Here is a 20,330-nt window from a genome sequence, read left to right on the forward strand (position 1 = left end):
TGACTAGGCAGCTCGTATTCTGAAATTCTCATGGAAAAAAATATTCGCCCCCACTTGAAGATCCTCCCGAATGAATGAGAGCCTTGCATGCTTCGCCCGGGCGCGTGCATCGGAATCCAGATCGAGGCTCAAAACTATATTATGCCGACCTTAGGCGGGCTGTCAGCTGACCAATCACAGCGCCCAAATTGTCATAAATCGCCCCCGCAGGTGAGCATGTTTGTTACCCGGGTTTAATGAGGCTGAAGTCCTTTGAAGAAAACTTGAACCTAGTCGTTGACTGCAGTCGAGTATAAGTAGATGTGAGTGCCTCGTCTGCCGGTTCTCTCTTCACACAACATATACAGCATCTTGAAAATTCGATACGGAATTGCAGTGCACAACTATTACTCGTTTAATTATTTCGAGACAATGACTTTTTGGGATCACGAAGGTCTTACGGACAATTCATTCGAACATGCGCCAGATAATACAGCTTTTCCAGCTCAGTCCTCGCGCACTGCGCCTCAAGGTAAAGAAATCCCAAGCTCAAAGTCCCACAAGAAGCCTTGGTTCACGAGAAGTATAGGGTTCACCTTCACTTCTGCACCGGCTACAGTCATATACGAAGGCTACAAGTTTTTCAAAGCGGACCCAATCCCGGGCCAAGAGCCTTCATGGACAAAAGTCGAGCGCACAAAAATGCACATGACACAAAGAGATTTCTGCAGGAAGGTACAGAAACGAGCGAACAAAATCTCGGCAGCACAACAATACCAATTCCTTTCTGGAATTCGTCAGGCGCACGTCAATCAATTGATTGCTGAGCTGCGACCACTCGACCCTAGTGTTGAATGGAGCTGTGTATATGCTAAAGAGCGTGAGAAGCCATCTAAAGCTCGCAATAATCATCGTGATGATTATGAAATTGTCTCTATGCAGATAATTTTGATGAAGCGGCCTGTGGAGACAAAGACGCATTTTAGAACGCCTATGGGGGATCTTGTGGACTTAGGTGTCCATTTTGGATCGCACCCAAATAGGGCAAAAATAATTCGTGAAGAGGAGGATCATGAGGTGGATCAATCTTTACTTACTGCGTTTAGAGATCGGTCTGTGCCTGCTTTCCCGACGACTCAGCGGAGTCAGAGATCCCTGAGTAATGAGGGTGCTGGACACCTTCGCGGAGCGCAGGAGCCTCTAGCTCGCCCTGCGACTGCTACTGCTATCAGGCGAAGGCCGGATATAGACCATGATCAAACTTGGAGAGGCTTTGAGAACCAGGAAGCAAGGTCGCCAGAGTAAGCTTCCTTCTACCCATGCAAACCATGATTTCTAACTATGACCTGTTCCTAGATCTCAAATGACATCAGCCGCTCAAGAAGACGGCGAAGAGGAGGAGGAGGGCTATGTCTCGGAAAATATTCAGGAAGAGGATACAGCTCCACCGCACCAGACACCAACTAGTGAGACTTCCACTGTCGGAAGCCCAGGTAATGTGAGCTGTTCTTGTCAGGAATCTGCGGTCCCGCAGAATTCGACATTTGATGCGAGACAGCACAGTCCCAGCCAGTACGACTTTGGCTTTAGGTCTCACTTCGAGCGAAGACCGCTTGTGCCGAATGGCAATGATGATATCAGGCGGAATTTGAGGAATGAGCCTTGGTATAACTCCTGTGCCATACCTGCAAAAAGACATCGGTCATCAGTGTCAGATGCTAGAATGTGGGAAAAGAAAATCCGCATTCAGCAAATGAACGAAGAGGAGATGCGTGACCGGCTTCTAGATTGTGAGGCCCGCATTGAGCAATGGGAGAAAATCCTGCAGAATCAGACACGGATACTCGGGTTACAGATGCGGATTGAGGCCCCTCCGGGGCAGCGGTTTCAGCTATAATATGGCTTTAGAAAGCTAACCGATGTGCAAGATATAGAGCATGCGCTTCACACTTTTGTAAGCTTGGGATCCTGGGATGGAGGTGGATGGTGTTACAGGTTGAACTGCTAAAAGATCCCAATGTGGATTTTTCCTCATTTTGGACCTTTTCGCCGTTCTCTCCGTCGCTCCGTACAATAATGTAATAGTATTTATTTTTTTAATGTGATTGCTTTTGCTGGCTCAAATTTGGATCGATCATACGTATGTGTCTGATCGAAATATATACATAGACGTCTTCCATTGGGGTTGCGAATCCACGGCATGCATTTGGGTATTGAATATGACTAGTTAAGACAAGACAATATAATGTTGATCTCTCAGTCAAAAACGTAACGTCAATGCAAGGGTTAGCATTTTTCATCTAGCTAAGGTCTCAAGGAAAAGTCAGAACCAATACCAGCAAGCCCGTTGATTCAACCATGCGACACTATCATGAAACCCCCAAATAGCTCACCTATCTGAATCGAACTTGTCAAGTTTGAAACTCGCCAGAATCTACAAGTCCTGTCTCTGCCCATTCCAAGGCCTCCCGTTTGAGTCGATAATGTCCACCAAATTTTGACTCTTCTCCGAAGCCAGTTGCTTGACTGGTCCCCGAGAAATCTTCAAAAGCTTCTTTGCCTACCACAGCGCAAATGGGGGACTCAATTCAATATTTGTTAGCCATGTTTCTATTTTGATCCCATTGCTTTCCAAGCCAGCACTAAGAAAACGATGATAACATACTATGTCATTTACAATATCTATAAAATACTATGGCTGAGTAGATAGCAGCATTAGCAATTTGGCCCTGGAATCGGCTAATATCACTATTCCAAATTTCACATACATCTTTCCCGAGCCTATCTTGAAACACGCTAGTCCATTTTTGATATAGTTCCTTTTAAAAATTCCGTAATGTGGTGTAACATAGCAATGTTAATCCCCTAAGTTACCGGAAATACTGATACATCTCTTAATCGACGTGGCTACTTTTCATAGCCCATGCTCAGCCCCGCTTTAGGCATCAAAGCAGCTGTGGCCCTGCGCGGTGAGGCTGAATCCCGCCTCTAAGATTACAAGTATATGAAATTGAATCCAGAGCTGAGATCGCCTGTTCTCCCGGCCTCAAGAACTGCTATCGATCACGATGGCTGATCCACTCTCTATCGCGTCAGGGATTGCTGGGCTGCTTTCATTCGGCATTCAAGTCACCCAATCTTTGGTCAATTTTTACACTACCTACAAGGACCAAGACGTCGATCTAGCAAAGGTTACGCAGAATCTCGACAACCTTCAGAGCATCTTTCGAGCCCTTGATGTTGCAGTAGAGGGACGCCGATCGCAGGCCGACAGCCAAGATCTTCTCCGGGAAGTCGAAAAGGCTGTCCAGAAATGCGAGGAGATCATCTCCGAGCTGCAGAGCGAGTGTGAGAGATTCCACAAGGATGCGGCCGCGGCCGCGGGTTTAAAGGATCGCGTTAAGGCTGCTGGGCGTCGCGCGGCCTATCCATTTCGGAAAAGTACTCTGCAGAAGCTCGAAGAAGACATCAATGACATACGCGAAAATCTTTCGTTTGCACTCGACGTCCTGCAGCTAAAGAGCCAGAGTCAGATTCAAGATGGGATATCAGAGGTCATTTCACTTGTCGAGCGAATAAATGCTAGTCAAATCTCTCTCACGATTCGTTGCTGGCTTATGGCGCCTGATGCCTCTCTTAACCACAACGCTACGTTAGCGAAATGGCATCCAAGCACAGGTCTTTGGTTCATCAATGGCCATCGATTCCGGATGTGGCTAGAAGAATGCAACTCCTTCATATGGCTAAATGGCTTTGCAGGATGTGGCAAGTCGGTCCTTTGCTCAACCACAATTCTACATACGTTTCGTCAGATGAGCCATAAATATGGAGTCGGAATCGCGTTTTTCTACTTTTCTTTTACCGAAGAGGCAAAGCAAGATGATAAAGGTATGCTACGCACGTTGCTATTACAGCTATCTGTACAGCAACAAAACGGCGAAAGAGAGCTGGAGCAATTACATGCATTATATGAATCCGGATCTCCCCCAGTGCATGCGCTGCTTGAGTCACTACGGCGCCTCCTTGATAGATTCCGCTATACTTATATTCTACTTGACGCATTAGACGAGAGCCCTCGAGACTGTAAAAGGGAAGGTGTCTTAGAAGCGATACAAGTGATACGCAGTTGGTCGATACCTAGTGTCCATCTTTTGGTCACAAGTCGGAGCGAGCTGGATATCCGTGAATCATTAGATCCTTCCCCTGATCAAGATCTTACATTAAGGAATTCGGAAACCGATAGAGATATAGCAAACTTTGTCTCTTATCGGCTTAAGGACGACGCGAAACTCCAGAGGTGGAAATCGCGTCACGAAGATATTGAAAAGAAATTGACAACAGGTGCACAAGGAGTGTAGGTTTCTGATAACAAAAGCTAGTCCTCACTATTTTGACCAACATGGCATATAGGTTCAGATACGTCGAATGTCAGTTCAACGCTCTTCGGCGGGTGAAAAACGTGGATCAGCTTGATAAATGCCTGCGCACGTTGCCTCGTGATCTCGATGAAACATACGAGCGGATCTTATGCAGTATCCACGATGACTACGTTGAGGATGTGCGGCGGGTCTTAGCTGTGCTTTGTATCTCCACTAGACCGCTCACTGTTAATGAGCTGATCGACGCACACGCTGTTGACTTAAGTGATCCGCCACACCTTCGTCGCGATGGCCGTTCGTACGACCAAGATGATCTGATCGACATCTGCCTTGGGCTTATCGAGATCGTGGCCACGGAAGACGATAACGAGCAAAAAGCCTTGACTGCTCGCATAGCACATTTCTCCGTTCAGGAATATCTTCAATCGGACCGCATCTTGCAACAAAAAGCAAATTGCTTCGCCATTCGAAGTGCGCCTGCAAATACAGAAATAGCCCGTGTCTGTCTCGTCTACCTTATGGAGCCATCTCTCTCTGGTGACTTACTAGATGAGTCCAAGCTCAAAGAATTCCCACTTGCTCTTTTTGCCGCTATGAATTGGTACCATCACTATGCAAACTCAATTAAGGAGATGCCCGAAACTGAGCAGCTTGTGGCTAGGCTATTTCAAGACAAGACAAAGTCTTTCGCGACCTGGATACGATTACATGACATAGACCGGCGCGGAGCGCCACACGGTTTACATCGTCCCATTGCTACAATGGCAGCACCTCTGTACTACGCGGCCTTACTAGGATTAGCGTCTGTCCTGAACGGTATCTTGCCGGTTGAAACCAAGGAATTAAAACTATCAGAAATCGTGAATGCTCAAGGTGGGCGACTTGGCAATGCCCTCCAGGCCGCATCATGGGGGGGCCATGAGAAGGTGGTACAGATGCTGCTAGATCAAGGAGCCGATATTAACGCCCAGGGCGGAGAATATGGCAATGCTCTCCAGGCTGCATCATCAGGAGGCCATGAGAAGGTGGTACAGATGCTGCTAGATCAAGGAGCCGATATCAACGCGCAGGGTGGATTTTATGGTTATGCTCTCCAGGCTGCATCATGGGGGGGCCATGAGAAGGTGGTACAGATGCTGCTAGATCAAGGAGCCGATATCAACGCGCAGGGTGGATTTTATGGTTATGCTCTCCAGGCTGCATCATCAGGAGGCCATGAGAAGGTGGTACAGATGCTACTCGATCAAGGCGCCGATGTCAACGCCCAGGGCGGAGATTATGGTTATGCTCTCCAGGCTGCATCGTCAGGAGGCCATGAGAAGGTGGTACAGATGCTGCTAGATCAAGGAGCCGATATCAACGCGCAGGGTGGATTTTATGGTTATGCTCTCCAGGCTGCATCATGGGGGGGCCATGAGAAGGTGGTACAGATGCTGCTAGATCAAGGAGCCGATATCAACGCCCAGGGTGGGCGATTTGGCAATGCCCTCCAGGCCGCATTATATAGAGACCATGAGAAGATAGTGCCGATGCTACTCGATCAAGGCGCCGATGTCAACGCCCAGGGCGGAGATTATGGTTATGCTCTCCAGGCTGCATCATTACGAGGCCATGAGAAGGCGGTGCAGATGCTGCTAGATCGAGGCGCCGATGTCAACGCCCAGGGTGGATTTTATAACAATGCCCTCCAGGCCGCATCATATGGAAGCCATAGGAAGGTGGTGCAGATGCTGCTAGATCAAGGAGCCGATACTAACGCCCAGGGTGGGCGATTTGGCAATGCCCTCCAGGCCGCATTATATAAAGGCCATGAGAAGGTGGTACAGATGCTACTCGATCAAGGCGCTGATGTCAACGCCCAGGGCGGAGATTATGGTTATGCTCTCCAGGCTGCATCATTACGAGGCCATGAGAAGGCGGTGCAGATGCTGCTAGATCGAGGCGCCGATATCAACGCCCAGGGTGGATTTTATGACAATGCCCTCCAGGCCGCATCATATGGAAGCCATAGGAAGGTGGTGCAGATGCTGCTAGATCAAGGAGCCGATATTAACGCCCAGGGCGGAGAATATGGCAATGCTCTCCAGGCTGCATCATATGGAGGTCATGAGAAGGTGGTGCAAATGCTGATGGACAGAGGAGCTGGTCCAGATGTTAGAGATTCTACATATGGGCACACGCCACTGTCGCTGGCAGCAATGGAAGGGCACGATAATATCGTCAAACTGTTGCTCGGTGCCAAGAAAATTGTGGCCAATGTGAAAGATAACTGTGGTCGGACACCGCTGTATTTTGCAGCCTGGCGCGGACGTGACACTGTTGCAAAGACAATTCTCGTCTTTGGTTCTGTTGATCCGGACCAGGGAGATCATTATGGCTCAACGCCGCTATCAATAGCTGTACGAAACGGTCATATGGAGGTGGTAAAAATGTTACTGGCTACGGGTATCGTCTCTTGTGACTCTCACGATTGTTTTGGACGGTCTGTGTTCTGGTGGGCTAAAAGGAATGGGAACACGAACATTGCGAAAATGTTGACTGACTATTCCAAGAAGCGGGGAATACCATTGTGTGATGAATATGTTGATGTGCGGTCAGTACCCTTCGATTACGCATCGAGAAATTGTGATTTGTGCACCCTGAATATTCCCAAGAGCAACACATACTATCGATGTGGAATTTGCAACGGAGGGGATTTTGATATTTGTACGGAATGCTATGAGCTTGGAGGGCGTTGTTTGCAAAGCGGCCATCGCATGATCCCGATGAAGGACGGTTGAGGCTTGAATTAGATACATGTATCCGTTTCAGGAATTAACCTAATCAGCATTCGAGAAGCGTTACCTGCTGCATTCTTTACGAATTGCATTTACTATCTTGAAGTGCTTGGGATCGGGAATACGTCATCTTCCGTATCGCGCGTCATATTGTGAATTCTGCTCCGATGTATCTAGGCCAAAAGTTTGGGATACATTGCCGTTGCAATACAAGTTGCAGCCAAACGTCCTTGCTCCAAAGCTCTAAGGAATCTGACGCCCCGCACAATTTCGGCCATGAGTCCTTAAATCATGCTAAATAGCCCTATTCTCGCTAGCCACATGTTACTACTAGGTATAGAGCTAGTACGGAGATGAAATGTTTGGAAGTCGGCTTTCGTGGGACTTACATCAGATCCGAATGTCACTGATAGAATATTGCTAAAACGGCTTTGACAGACAATACTGTACAGGTTGAAAGGCGTCACATTCCTAAAGATTACCACTGCCCTTGATAAACTGGTATGACTCATAATACTGCACAAGGCATAGCCATCGAGTATGCCTAATGTTCAGGTGTGATCGTTAAAAATTGAATGTTTTAGAAATTTCATGATTCCAAACGTGGAGGATTAATAGGATGACCTGGCAGATGGCACTGAATGAATACATAATGTGCTATTCCAGTTATGCCTATTCCCATATTGTTTACATGGTCTAGATATTGAGAGGTATGTCGTCAGTTAGAAAGAATGGTTGATTTATATATCTTTACCCATCCGAAAATAACCGACCGCGCTGTCAGGTTTTCGGGGCCTAACATGAGCGAATATTTATCATCAAGCAACCAATAATCAAACCCCAAAATGGGGCATTAATGACGTCTTCGTCAGCAGTTAACTATATTACAAATGATGGCAGCAAGTAAAGACTAGCTTTATCACGTACGGCCAACTGCCAAAGTGTTGCAAGCATTCTATCACTAACCTGGCGCACGCAAGAAAATGTGGTTGTTTGGGAGCCCTGAATCTCGCAAACACATCGCAATATACTGGGACCGAGGAGCTTTGCTCAACACTATAGTACAGAGACTAATTATCGAAAACCCATGTATCTGCGTTGTATCATCATTATACATTCTTTGTGTCAAGCTCAGTCCTCAAAGTATATCACCACCATCGATCGCAGTTGCTGGTGTCTCAAAGGCATTATGATATGATACAGTCCCGGTAGGGGTTGGCTTACGCCAAGTGAGAGCCATAAAATTTTCCTGCGGCACTCCCAGTAGTTGCAGAGAAGGTTCCGGCTTAAAGACAAAACGCGTATAGTAGTTCGGGTTTCCTAAGACGACACACCCAGCTGCATGACGGACCTGGAGTTCTGCCATAGCACGCTGGACTAACAAGGACCCAATGCCATTTCCTTGATGCTGAGGCAAGACCGAGATTGGGCCTAGCCCGTACCAATTTTCACTGCCGTCAGAGACTTTCACAGGTGAAACAGCGACATGACCCACGATGTTTTTTAGGGATTCCTCCTCCGCGACCAGCGAGATCGATAGTTGGTTCGCTTTGCGTAGGTCATTGACGATGACTTGCTCGTTGTGGTTTGAATGCTCAGCATTCATGAAAGCAGCCAAGGTGAGTTCTTCGATTGCTGACTCATCATTAATTGTTGCAGGTCGAATGCGGATCGACATTTCACTCGTCATTGTCAAGAACCGTTGCTGGGAGTTTCGAGATTTTGATGTCTAGAAATTGCGCCTCGTAGTAAGGAATATTAAATGCAGATTAGAAGTAAAGATTCAAATCATTCAAATGGCTGAATGCTGAAGGACAATCAGACCATATCGCCCCAGGGAGTGAGTGATGTGAGCCATGGTGAGTCAAAACATCGGTGTGGAAGTATCATCCGAAATTTTACCGTGCTTCTATGGTTCACCTTGTTGAGATTTTGCATTTATGTTGTCGACCTTTGGAACCCTGGTTACAAGAAGGGCAAGGAATACTCTGAACAAGGTATAAAGGATCGAAAGGGAGATCAAGAGAAAAAGAAAGTTAAGCAACGGACGACTGAAGTCAATAGCAGCACTTGAAGTTAATGCGATTTCAACACACCGGTCGTACCATTGTTTCCGTCAGTCTGGAGGCAAAGTGGCTCTCGCTTCGTCAGTATTGACTCCTCCGTTACCAAGCATGCGGCCCCCAGAGTTCGGCAACCCGCGCGCCGAGCTCCTTTTTTCCAAACAGTGTTTCCAGTAGTTGGCACGTGTGCTGCCCGTTCTTGACCGCAAACATGGTCTCGTCATTTGGGAAAGAGGTGCGAAGGGGCGCAAGCGAATCTGCCTTGTAGTAGCTGACAGTCCAGTCTCGATCGTGAACCAAGTGTTGAAAAGAGTTTGTCACTCCAGGTCTAGGCACCAACGCAAGGTCCAAGAAGCCAAACCACATTATTTATAAAGGCAGGTCTGATTGGTGTCGGATGGTCGAGGGTGCTTCCAGAGACATTGTCTCCATGCCTTAGTCTGCTTTCAAACATCGATAATGTCTCATGTGGAATTTGGACATACCCCACCTGGGGATAAGATGGCTGTGTCGATACTTTGCAAAGATGTCTTGAAAGCCATCGGTAAAAGGCCAACTGGGCACCTCAAAGGTGGACTCTTGAGATATTACCACGGTCGGGTCTAGTTGTGACTTAGAGGAAGATGGGCTTGAATGGCCTGAGTGCTCAGAGGCACATGGGAGCATATAGCGGCTGGTCCTAGTAGAAAGTGGCCACTACTCAACACTTTTGGGTGTAGGTAGCATCAACGGTATTAAGTATGTCTCTCGCTACCTAGGTGATCAAGAACCGACCCTGGCAAGACCTAAGTCGACAGCTAAATTTAGACTGATAAGAGCTGTTAATCATTATCTGCCCTAACAATATGGAGCAAAATCAGATGTTGTGAATAGAATTAGGATGTTATTGTTTATCAAAAGGTATAGGATAAGGTGGCTTACGGGTGCCACTTAAGCAGACCCAGGCTCAGTAAGTGGGCCGGCTTAGTTACGTAGCACTCAGTAAGCAAATCAGGTTCAACTCTACAGAGCAAAGAGCAGCGAGAGATGAGAGCAAATTAATGGAAAGGGAAGACTAGAATTTGACATAGATTCATTCGCAATCCCGAAATTTGGAGTTGGTGCCTGCGAAGGTGTCCAAGCCCCGCGACTTCGAGTGGCATTGGTGGCGGTTCCAGACTTCCATTTGTCATTCTCGTGATCGGGTCCGCCAAGCCGACCAAAACATTCTGGAACAACAACATCAGCAATTAAACGAATTTCGACCCTTATAATAACTACATTCCGCTTTATTTGGTGACCCGGGAATCTCTTTATTCTAAGCCAAGACCGGTCGCGTGTCCGAGACACGATGGCTGCAACGCCCAACCGGGGCATCGCCGTCATCTCCGGGGGAAGCGCGGCAAACAATCTGGTCGACGTGTTCGACGCAATCCGGGCGAGCAAAAATTGCCCCCTAAGCTATATCATCCCCATCAGCGACAATGGAGGCTCGTCTTCCGAGTTAATTAGGATATTTGGAGGGCCGGGGATCGGCGATGTTCGAAGTAAGCACTGGACAGGTTGACACGCGACACCGATGGACCCACGTTTTGCTCATAATAATCAGGTAGATTGGTCCGCCTGATCCCGGACTTGCCAGTAAATCCAGAGCGAATGGCCATCAAAAAACTGTTTAATCATCGTCTACCCGCGGAAGCGGCCGCGGCATCCCTTGAATGGCTCTCTATCGTGGACGGCACATCTGGCCTGTGGATCTCCATCACGCCGGCAAAGAAGGAGTTGATTCGCTCTTTCTTCAACATGCTGAACTTGGAAATTCTCAAGCGAGCGAGACCACCGTCGTCGACTTTTGATTTCACATTGGCTAGCGTGGGCAATCTGTTTTTAACCGGAGCGCGAATCTTTAGTGGAAGCTTTGAAAGCGCCATTTATCTTCTCGGGAGTATATGTGGTGTGCAGTCGGATATTGTGCGGGTTATTCCGGCGATCAACTCGAATTTCTCGCACCATATATCTGCCACCCTCATTGATGGGACTATGATCGTTGGGCAGAATAGCATCTCACATCCGAGCGAGGCAACGGCACTCGGGAATGCTCAAAGCGCTAGACGCCCCAGTCTTCTTCTCGCCGATGGGGATGACTTGGAGGACACCGATGTCTCCGATACTTCGGATACGGTCTCATATGAGGAAGACCATCTCCCTGGATCTCTTGCCACCCTGCGAAATAAGAACATTGCATTCAGCAAAGCCAAAAACGAAGATCTACCATGTCGCATCAGCCGCATTTGGTACATTAATCCCTACGGCCAAGAGATCCGACCAGCGGCAAACCCACGCGTTCTGGAGGCACTAAATGACGCACAAGCTATTGTATACAGTATCGGCTCTCTCTATACGTCTATCATCCCTGCAATTATTCTTCGCGGCGTGGGAAAGAGTATTGTGAACAGTCCAGCGCGTCACAAGATTCTAATCCTGAACGGGTCACTAGACCGAGAGACTGGTCCCCCATCTCAATCCTTTTTAGCATCTGATTTCGTTGAGGCTATTGCACGTGCCGGCGAAGAAAGTCGTGGACGACGCCCTGAAAGTTTTCCACCATTGCAAGGATCGCATGACTCGACTTCATCCCCAGCCACTATTCGGCCATACAGTGTGATTCCGTACGCCTCGTATGTGACACACATTCTTCATCTAGACGGACCGGGTACCCCGCAGGTTGACAGGGAGAGACTGGCTCAGATGGGAATCGAGACAATGCGTCTATACGGGCGGAAGGCTACCACCAAGCATAAAGATCAAGAAGAGATTGTTGGTATGCAGTACGATTCGAATGCTTTAATTCAGGCTCTTGAAGTTGTGTTAGGGAAGAAGGGAGATGCGATGGTGCGAGGGGGTGTGGATGGTGGTTTATGGAGGAGGAACACCCTTGATCCAGGCAGACGGGAGAAGAAATAGAACTATCATTATAAAAGTGACATGAAAACGTCAGGCCGCATTAAACATTTCATGGCCATGGTTCTTCATCGACGGGTCTTGGAGTTTCAGCCTAGATTTGTTACCCCTGGCTGCCTCCACCTACACTAGTTACCGAGTTACATTTTACCCTATCCTCAGCAACGTCACACGAAAGGTTGTCACACACGCAACGAGGCGATCCAGTCGGATCGTTTGCCCAAAGTATACCGGTTAATCGTGCGAGTGTTGGTTTGACTTGTATAAATAAAACCAAAATCCTTCCCATCCCTGGTTCCATCACCAAGCCAACCCGACCCTCGATGCGTTCAATCGCCCATTATGGCGAAGCCGATAGCTTCACATAAGCAGGAGACAAGTCTCGATGGTAGAACAGTGATCGTTACCGGAGGCAATTCCGGACTTGGATGGGAGTTTGCTCGGCAATGCTTGATATTAAACGCGACGCGTGTGATTATCACCACCCGATCCGAGGACAAGGGGATTAAGGCGATCGCGGCTTTGCGTGCAGACCCTGCTGTTCAGCGCAATAACCCTACTGGTCAATTAGAATTCTTTGAATTGGATCTTGACGACTACGAATCTGGAATTCGGTTCTCTCGAAGGGTTCAGGAAGAGGTGCCGGAGCTTGGTATCCTTCTTTGCAATGGTGGTACCAATTCGTTTCGGTATGAGATTAGCAAAAGCGGCCATGAGCGGATCATGCAAGGTATGTTGGATATCCTACTTGCTGGGTTCGGGAAATTTTCTCGATTGTCTAATCATGCGGCCTAGCAACATGCAGTCAACTGTTATACCCACTTTTTGATTGTACTGTCCCTGCTCCCTCTTCTCAGGCATACTGCACTCAAGCGAGGCTCACCTTCGAGAGTGACATTTCTGAGCTCCTACAGCCATATTTCCCATACACTCAAAAACAGCGCACTTGGCTCAGATGAAAGCATCCTTGGATTCTACGATAACAAGCAGAATTTCAAGGGCCGTCGGCACTATGCAAACAGTAAACTCGTGGTTAATGCGTTTGCTCAGCGTCTAGGTAATACTCTAGCACCGTTCGAGGTGATCGTGAACACTGTTTGCCCCGGAGCGATAAAAACAAATCTTAATAGGAGCTTGCCTTACTGGATGGCACCGGTTATGTATATTTATTTGAAGCTGAAAGCTCGCACTCTACATGATGGTGGTCGAACTCTGATTCATGCTGTAGTCTGCGGTCCAGAGAGTCACGGCAAATATCTGCAGCTGGAGGAAATCAATATGTGCGCTGTTTCTTTCAACGGTGTAGACAAATATTTGGCCCTTTACTAACAGCTCGCAGTGGCGCTCCGTTCTTGACTGGCTTGACTGGAAAGGGCTACATCGAGAAACTTTGGAATGAGATTCTCGAGGATATAATCAAAGTTGATCCAAAGCTAGAGGAAATCTTTCTTTGACATGATTCTTTGAATGAAACATACTTGGGTAATACATCTGAAGGATATTCAGATAGGATATTGCGGAGGAATTGACATACTGATCAATGAGATCCGTGCTCAAGACCTCTTGCCTCGGGAATGTTTGTGCCGAGCAGTGACGGAGGAATTTGCGGAGAAGCAGATCTGCGGGGAAATGATCACAGTCACTACACGGGACTAATATTGCTTGTGGGACTCGCGGGGCTAGCGAAGCCACCGGAGTGCTTCGCATGCCGATCTTAGATCCTTTTTAAAGGCGAATTTCCCACCAATGACTCCAAGCCGGAATGTTTTATTCTATTTACCAACAAACAAACGAGTGCGGAGAATGAGCTTTCGTGCTAGACAATGCCGAGTAATTTCCGTATGCATCTGTGCCCCTTTCCTCTCCTTAAGAATGGAAATCTATATGTAGGGTGTCTGTAGCGTGAAAGTAGATCTTTTCCTCACACGGTGTACGAAAGGTTGCAATACAAGGGTGGAATCCATTCACAAGATCCAATATGCGGCGCGCATTTTGGCTTCAACTTCTTTTAGGGGTCTGCTCCCTTGCTTCACCTGTTCAAGCAGAAACATGTTGGCGAAATACAACCTGCTCTGGCCCCACAAAGGCGGCCTTCAGTGGAGTTTGGGACAAAAACATATATGCGCCCTCGTCTCGAACAATTAAACCTGTGAAAACGCTCTCTGACCTGAAGAATGACGCTACTACCAACTCTGCCCATCCCGCGACGGCAACACTCCATGGAAATGGCTCTCTTGTTGTGTTCGACTTTGGCAAAGAAGTAGGCGGCATCATGCACATCGAATACACCTCAACTGGCAGTGGTGCTTTGGGAATCGCGTTCACAGAAGCTCTCAATTGGATAGGAGAGGATTCTGACGATTCTAACAGTCTATGGCATGATGGTGCTTTATACGACAACTTCACATCCGCTGGTTCACACTCCTATGAGATGCCCCTCCCGAAGATTCGTGGTGGGTTCCGGTACTTGACTCTATTTTTGATCACGGACGATGCGACGACTGTCAAAATCAAAGACATGGATCTTGAGTTGGGTTTCCATCCGACTTGGTCGAATCTGCAGGCATACCAGGGGTATTTCCACTGCAGTGATGAGCTTCTCAATCGGATTTGGTATAGTGGTGCATATACCCTGCAGACGAATCAGGTCCCTGTTGATACTGGACGTATCACCTCTGGTGTTACTTCTGGGTGGTTGAATAACGGGACCTTGGGCCCGGGAGACACGATTATTGTTGATGGTGCCAAGCGCGATCGTGCGGTGTGGCCTGGTGATATGGGAATTGCTGTCCCGTCAACAATGGTTAGTCTTGGTGACTTGGATAGTGTCATGAATGCGCTGCAGATTATGTACAATACTCAGGTATGTGGGCGTGCTCGAGCTTTGAAGATTGGAATTTTCTCACATTTTGACTAGGATAAAACGACTGGTGCCTTTGATGAGTCGGGACCACCACTCAGCCAGACTGGGTCGGATACTTATCACATGTGGTCCATGATTGGTACCTACAACTATGTTTTGTACACCAACAACACGGATTTCCTTCTGGAGAACTGGGATGGGTACATTCTTGCTATGGATTACATTTATGGCAAGGTGACATATGCCAGTGGACTCTTGGATGTAACTGGCATCCGTGACTGGGCTCGCTGGCAGCAAGGGTATAACAACACGGAAGCGCAGATGATGTACGTGGTACCGAAAAGCTTTCTTCCCTCGCATTATTCCCTCGTCTAATCTTTTTCCCCTCCTGGAAAATTGCTAACCGGTTGGATCTTAGTCTCTATCACACCTTGAAAACCGGTTCATCTCTCGCCAGCTGGGCTGGAGATACAACAGGCCTTTCCAGCACCTGGGATTCTCGAGCAGAAAAACTAAAAGAAGCCATCAACACCTACTGCTGGGATGAGTCTTACGGGGCATTCAAAGATAATGCGACCGACACTACCCTTCACCCTCAAGATGCCAACAGCATGGCTGTCTTATTCGGAGTGGTTGACTCCGACCGTGCACAAAGGATTTCCGACAACCTGCTCAAGAATTGGACACCAATCGGACCCAACTCTCCCGAGCTACCGGACAACATCTGTCCCTTCATTACCTCCTTCGAGATTCAGAGCCATTTTCTCGTTAATAAGCCGTCTAGGGCCTTAGATCTGATTCGTCGCACCTGGGGGTGGTACATCAACAATCCAAATGGAACCGAGTCGACTGTAATTGAGGGCTACCTTGTCAATGGTACTTTCGGTTATCGTGGTAGTCGTGGGTATTATTATGATACCTCATATGTCTCTCATGCTCACGGCTGGTCCTCTGGCCCAACGTCCGCATTGACAAACTACATCGTTGGACTTTCGGTTACATCGCAGTTGGGGCTGACCTGGGATCTTTCGCCGCAATTTGGGGATCTTGAGTTTGCGGAAGCTGGCTTTGTTACTGATCTTGGGAAGTTCCAGGCTTCTTGGACCAAGTCGTCTGCTCGGTATACGGTAGATTTCTCGGTTCCGAAGGGGACTACTGGGAATGTTACACTTCCCTATATTAAGTCGTCTAAGAAGCCATCGATTACCCTCAATGGTGCTTTGGTGAAGAAGAATGTTGTGTATGCGGATAGCACAGCGACATTTGTTCTTGGAGGTGGTTCTCACAAGATTGTTGTGAAATGACCTTGAGAGCCGAGCTACAGTTACGAATGAAAGATTTGTCCAGCACAGCATGAACCTGCCTATCTTTATGTAATGTCGGTCCAAATACTTGATAATAAATGTTGATTTTTATAATGTCGATCCTCATAGGTGGACTCATATAGATCGAGACTGGTCACGTGTATCCCCACATCCGAGGCCCGTCTCCGGATCAACACGAGCAACACATCTCCGACTTTCATTTCTCCGAATAGGCCAGCCATGACGTCTTCAATTCGCACAGCGCCCTGGCGCACATGCCAGTGCTTAGCTCGCCAAAGCCTCCGCGCTCCTCCCAGTGCCCGCTACATCTCCACCACGAACTGTCTTCGATCAGCCAAACATGGTGCCACCAACCCTCTCCGTTCCCGCCCCGCCGGCAGCCCCAAGGGCGAAGGCGTAAAGTATCGAAGGTCGATTGTCTGGTCTGCAGCTGGAATTGTTGCCAGCGCAGCGGCTATGTATGGAGTGATCAAGCTGGATCTGTTTGGCCTGGAAGAACTCGAGGCCGGAAAGAACGGCAAGTCTGCATCGAAGCCTCACGAAGCTACAATTGCACCTTCAGAAAGCCGCGCTATGAAGATGGATGGACCTCCTGGATTCCCGAGTGACGGTGGCCCTTCTGTGATCCCCCTCCACGGGCAAGATAATGTCGACCAAATTGCGACCGGGAACAGTTCTGTTCCTTATTTCCCCACTACCATTCGGTTACCGTCGATTACTGGAACGGAGAACAAGAAACCTGGAGACAAGCTGTCTACGTCTGATGGAGATGAGTACCAGCTGTTGGGTCTTGGTATTCGCACTGTCTCGTTCCTGTCGATTCAGGTGTATGTTGTTGGAATGTATGTTGCCAAGAAGGATATCACGGAGCTGCAGCAACGTCTCGTGAACACAGCGATCCACCCCCCTGTCTCAGACGAAGCTGCTGCTATCTCCGGGGTAGGCGCTGAAGCTGCCACATCATTGGTACCTCCGGAGCGCCAGCAGCTTAGAGATCTGCTTATGGATCCCGAGCACGGCGATGCTGCCTGGACAGCTCTGATCAAGGAAAATGGCATCCGGACAGCCTTCCGAATTGTGCCCACGCGCAACACCGACTTTTTGCACCTTCGTGATGCATGGGTCCGTGGTATCACCGCCCGCGCACAGCAATTAAAAGCTTCTGGGTCGGAATCACAGGATATGGCCTTTGGCTCTGCAATCAATGAATTCAAGGCTATAGTCGGTGGTGGCCAGGCTAAGAATATTCCCAAGGGCCAGACGGTTGTTCTTCTTCGCGATGCTCATGGTGCCCTTGATGCCCTCTTCCAGCCAGATCCTAAGGCGACCCACTGGATGGGCCGTGTGTCCGATGAGCGGATCAGCCGATTCGTGTGGCTCAACTACCTTGCTGGAAAGAAGGTTTCTAGCGAGGGCGCGAGGAAGAGTATTGTCGATGGACTCATGACTGTTGTCGAGCGGCCTGTTGGAACCGTCGCGCAGAGAGTCGTGTAACTTGTGGAATAGTCTTGTACTTTTAGGATGATCCCTGTTTTCATATTTTGGCTTATACAATTCCTACAACTCCCATCTACCACTGGAATACATGTCCCATATTCCTTGCTCTCTAGACAATTTAGAGAACCTTGGTAGTCTCATTTGAGGACAAATGGGGCTCTGTAGTCTGACAAGATTCAAAAGATTTGACAAATTTCCCATTCCGACCGGCAATGACGTTGTTTGGGAGGCACCGTCGCGGACGAAAGTCAAACTTGTACCTGAACCACTCTAGATGGACAGGCCAAGATCGTAACCCAGATAGGCAATCCAGAATTGATTTTGTTGAAAAGACATACATATATCGTTCGACCACGAGAGTTTTATGTCTTTCTAGGTGACAAGTGCTATAAGTAGGTCCTTTCATTCCTTTCTAGTCCACTGCCTTTCGCCTTGATCGTGAGACCATTCTTTTCCCTTCTGAGTTTCATTCCTTTCACTTCTATGAAGCCATATCATCATTACCTTTCCTTTTCTTTACTCCGCGTACCCACGATAAAAGGCAATCCCCTTCTCAGTATAAAAGTCCAACGCCACACCCTGCCCAATAAAGTAAACATATCCCTCCTTCATCTCAATCGTCTGATCACCAGGGATCTTCATGGATCCACTCCCCTTCGTCACAATCATCAAACTAGGACCAAGGATAGCCTTATGCGTCTCCTTCTCGCCAGCCCCAAGACAAGTACAAAGCATATCGAACTCTTCAATCGGAGGCGAAAAGACATCCGTCTTCCCATGCAACCCCTTATTACTCTTCTGTCTCGGCAAAAGCGCATCTTTAGCGTTGTGAGGCGCAAACGTCAACGCATGTCCGAATAAATCAACACTATCGCGTTCCGTCGCGGGACAGAATCCCGTGTTGATCACGTTGTCTGAGCGCGCCATACACTCCACGATATCACCTTCCAGGTATGCGTGGATACTGTCTGCTGGAACAAAGACTGAATCTCCCGGTCCCAGAGTCATATAGTTCATCAGTATGGCTGCAACGAGGTTTCCATTGTCGCTTGCTGTGTACTGCTTGCTCAGTCGGATCAAGAGACCGGGAATATAAGAATCGCGGCCAAATTGGGAGTCTGGGATATTTTGTAGATCTTTTATCGTTGAAGCTACCGTTTCTGGTGATGCCTTCAACATCGATATGCACACATAACGCAACGTCTCGTCATCGAAGGTCGTGAATTCTGGTAAGAACTTTGTCAATGGCTCCAGCTTGCATAGTGCATGGATATCCTCCAATGGTTTCCAGCCTGCGAAGAGCTCAAACTTTGAGAGCGCGATGGCAATCTCGGGCTTGTGCATGGTATCGCCGAATTTGCTCGGATCTTTCTGGTGGAGTTTCTTGGCCAGTGACAGGTCTGGATGAATTTGAAGCGGCAGGGCTTTGGAAAACGATAGGATCTGTTTTCTTTTGTCAGCTGGATTTTCGAGCACGGCATTGATTCACACACACCTTTGGCAGGAATGGTATTTCCGCTCCCCATCGATCCATTACTGACTTGCCCACTAGCTGTGGGTTCTTTTCCAGATATTCTTTCAGTGGCTCTCCGGTGGAAAGAAGGTGTGACGGGTTAGATGGATAAGTTCCCAGCCACATCTGGGATTCAAATTTGTTAGATCAATCGGCATTGCAGGAGGTATACAGGACCATCTACCTCGGAGTACGTCTGGTTATCATCAATAGCTTCATTTCCGGGCGTTTTGCTCCACAACTGGGCCGCCATGGACTCTTTGCCTTTCTTTCCCCAGCCATCGTTCTATTTTCCTTGCATGTTAGTGACTATCCGAGATATTGAAGCAAAGATACTTGCCTTCACACCGCATCGTAGTTGAACAACTGCATCCGCCATGACGAAAATGTATGGAATCTAGTGGAGTTAACGAATTGAGTATTGAGTAATTCAATTCGCAACAAAAGATGAGAATAAGTAAAATATGGAATGTTGTTCGAAGTTGATATTGAGCGGGATAATCGGCTACACGTCGGTATGTCGTCATTCCACGGTTGCAGCCGCGAGAGCCGTTGGCATCTTTCCAACTTCGGTTTTAAATCCATCCACTCAAATGTGCATTTAGGTGATGCTTAATTGAATCACATTGACATCACTAAAACTTGATGGTACGATCCAAGTACACTCATTGTTATTACTTCCCCTCGTACCCCTGGCTGCGTGTCCGAAACTTCGTAGAATCAGACCCCGACCGCACTAGGATTTTCGATCATCCCTGAAAAGGCTTGTAAACCTGACAGTCATAATCGAAACCTAAAAGACCGATTGGAAGGCTAAGGAATCAGGTTTTGTTTCTAGATTTGATGTGAGACATCTGGAACATCATGTCTCCGTTCGCGCAGTGTTTCTTGTGGACAAACTAGCTTTGATTAAGCTTCGTGTCTTTGTAAGAGTTTCGGATGCCATGGTGAGTCTTTTCAAGTCTGTTCAGTTGTCTTTCACTTTTGCAGGTGG

General features: G+C 47.9%; 9 protein-coding genes across 9 annotated transcripts; 6 read left to right on the forward strand and 3 right to left on the reverse strand.

The window, feature by feature from the left end:
- Positions 1 to 411: 411 nt before the first annotated feature.
- N7484_004859 (uncharacterized protein) lies at positions 412 to 1,876 on the forward strand (the record flags this gene model as incomplete). The annotated part of the gene is made up of 2 exons (XM_057115279.1): positions 412 to 1,280; positions 1,336 to 1,876. The coding sequence occupies 2 exons, from the start codon at positions 412 to 414 to the stop codon at positions 1,874 to 1,876; spliced, it is 1,410 nt and encodes a 469-aa protein (XP_056975419.1).
- Positions 1,877 to 3,047: 1,171 nt separating this feature from the next.
- On the forward strand, positions 3,048 to 7,118 carry N7484_004860 (NACHT nucleoside triphosphatase; the record flags this gene model as incomplete). Its single annotated transcript, XM_057115280.1, has 3 exons — positions 3,048 to 4,333; positions 4,390 to 6,951; positions 7,013 to 7,118. 3 exons carry the CDS (start codon positions 3,048 to 3,050, stop codon positions 7,116 to 7,118), a joined length of 3,954 nt encoding a protein of 1,317 aa, XP_056975420.1.
- A 1,155-nt stretch (positions 7,119 to 8,273) lies between these two features.
- N7484_004861 (GNAT family N-acetyltransferase) lies at positions 8,274 to 8,825 on the reverse strand (the record flags this gene model as incomplete). Its single annotated transcript, XM_057115281.1, has 1 exon — positions 8,274 to 8,825. One exon carries the CDS (start codon positions 8,823 to 8,825, stop codon positions 8,274 to 8,276), a length of 552 nt encoding a protein of 183 aa, XP_056975421.1.
- A 475-nt stretch (positions 8,826 to 9,300) lies between these two features.
- On the reverse strand, positions 9,301 to 9,564 carry N7484_004862 (uncharacterized protein; the record flags this gene model as incomplete). The annotated part of the gene is made up of 1 exon (XM_057115282.1): positions 9,301 to 9,564. The coding sequence occupies one exon, from the start codon at positions 9,562 to 9,564 to the stop codon at positions 9,301 to 9,303; it is 264 nt and encodes an 87-aa protein (XP_056975422.1).
- Positions 9,565 to 10,528: 964 nt separating this feature from the next.
- Positions 10,529 to 12,141, forward strand: N7484_004863 (gluconeogenesis factor YvcK family protein; the record flags this gene model as incomplete). The annotated part of the gene is made up of 2 exons (XM_057115283.1): positions 10,529 to 10,724; positions 10,787 to 12,141. The coding sequence occupies 2 exons, from the start codon at positions 10,529 to 10,531 to the stop codon at positions 12,139 to 12,141; spliced, it is 1,551 nt and encodes a 516-aa protein (XP_056975423.1).
- Positions 12,142 to 12,480: 339 nt separating this feature from the next.
- N7484_004864 (uncharacterized protein) lies at positions 12,481 to 13,592 on the forward strand (the record flags this gene model as incomplete). The annotated part of the gene is made up of 3 exons (XM_057115284.1): positions 12,481 to 12,868; positions 12,944 to 13,438; positions 13,471 to 13,592. 3 exons carry the CDS (start codon positions 12,481 to 12,483, stop codon positions 13,590 to 13,592), a joined length of 1,005 nt encoding a protein of 334 aa, XP_056975424.1.
- Positions 13,593 to 14,116: 524 nt separating this feature from the next.
- Positions 14,117 to 16,305, forward strand: N7484_004865 (putative alpha-L-rhamnosidase B; the record flags this gene model as incomplete). Its single annotated transcript, XM_057115285.1, has 3 exons — positions 14,117 to 15,001; positions 15,056 to 15,327; positions 15,420 to 16,305. 3 exons carry the CDS (start codon positions 14,117 to 14,119, stop codon positions 16,303 to 16,305), a joined length of 2,043 nt encoding a protein of 680 aa, XP_056975425.1.
- A 240-nt stretch (positions 16,306 to 16,545) lies between these two features.
- Positions 16,546 to 17,820, forward strand: N7484_004866 (chalcone isomerase domain-containing protein; the record flags this gene model as incomplete). The annotated part of the gene is made up of 1 exon (XM_057115286.1): positions 16,546 to 17,820. One exon carries the CDS (start codon positions 16,546 to 16,548, stop codon positions 17,818 to 17,820), a length of 1,275 nt encoding a protein of 424 aa, XP_056975426.1.
- A 519-nt stretch (positions 17,821 to 18,339) lies between these two features.
- N7484_004867 (uncharacterized protein) lies at positions 18,340 to 19,715 on the reverse strand (the record flags this gene model as incomplete). The annotated part of the gene is made up of 4 exons (XM_057115287.1): positions 18,340 to 19,266; positions 19,319 to 19,462; positions 19,521 to 19,622; positions 19,647 to 19,715. The coding sequence occupies 4 exons, from the start codon at positions 19,713 to 19,715 to the stop codon at positions 18,340 to 18,342; spliced, it is 1,242 nt and encodes a 413-aa protein (XP_056975427.1).
- Between the last annotated feature and the right edge of the window lie 615 nt (positions 19,716 to 20,330).

The sequence above is a fragment of the Penicillium longicatenatum genome, assembly GCF_028827895.1.
Source record: "Penicillium longicatenatum strain IBT 33135 chromosome Unknown contig_2_segment0_segment0, whole genome shotgun sequence".
Classification (NCBI taxonomy): domain Eukaryota; kingdom Fungi; phylum Ascomycota; class Eurotiomycetes; order Eurotiales; family Aspergillaceae; genus Penicillium; species Penicillium longicatenatum.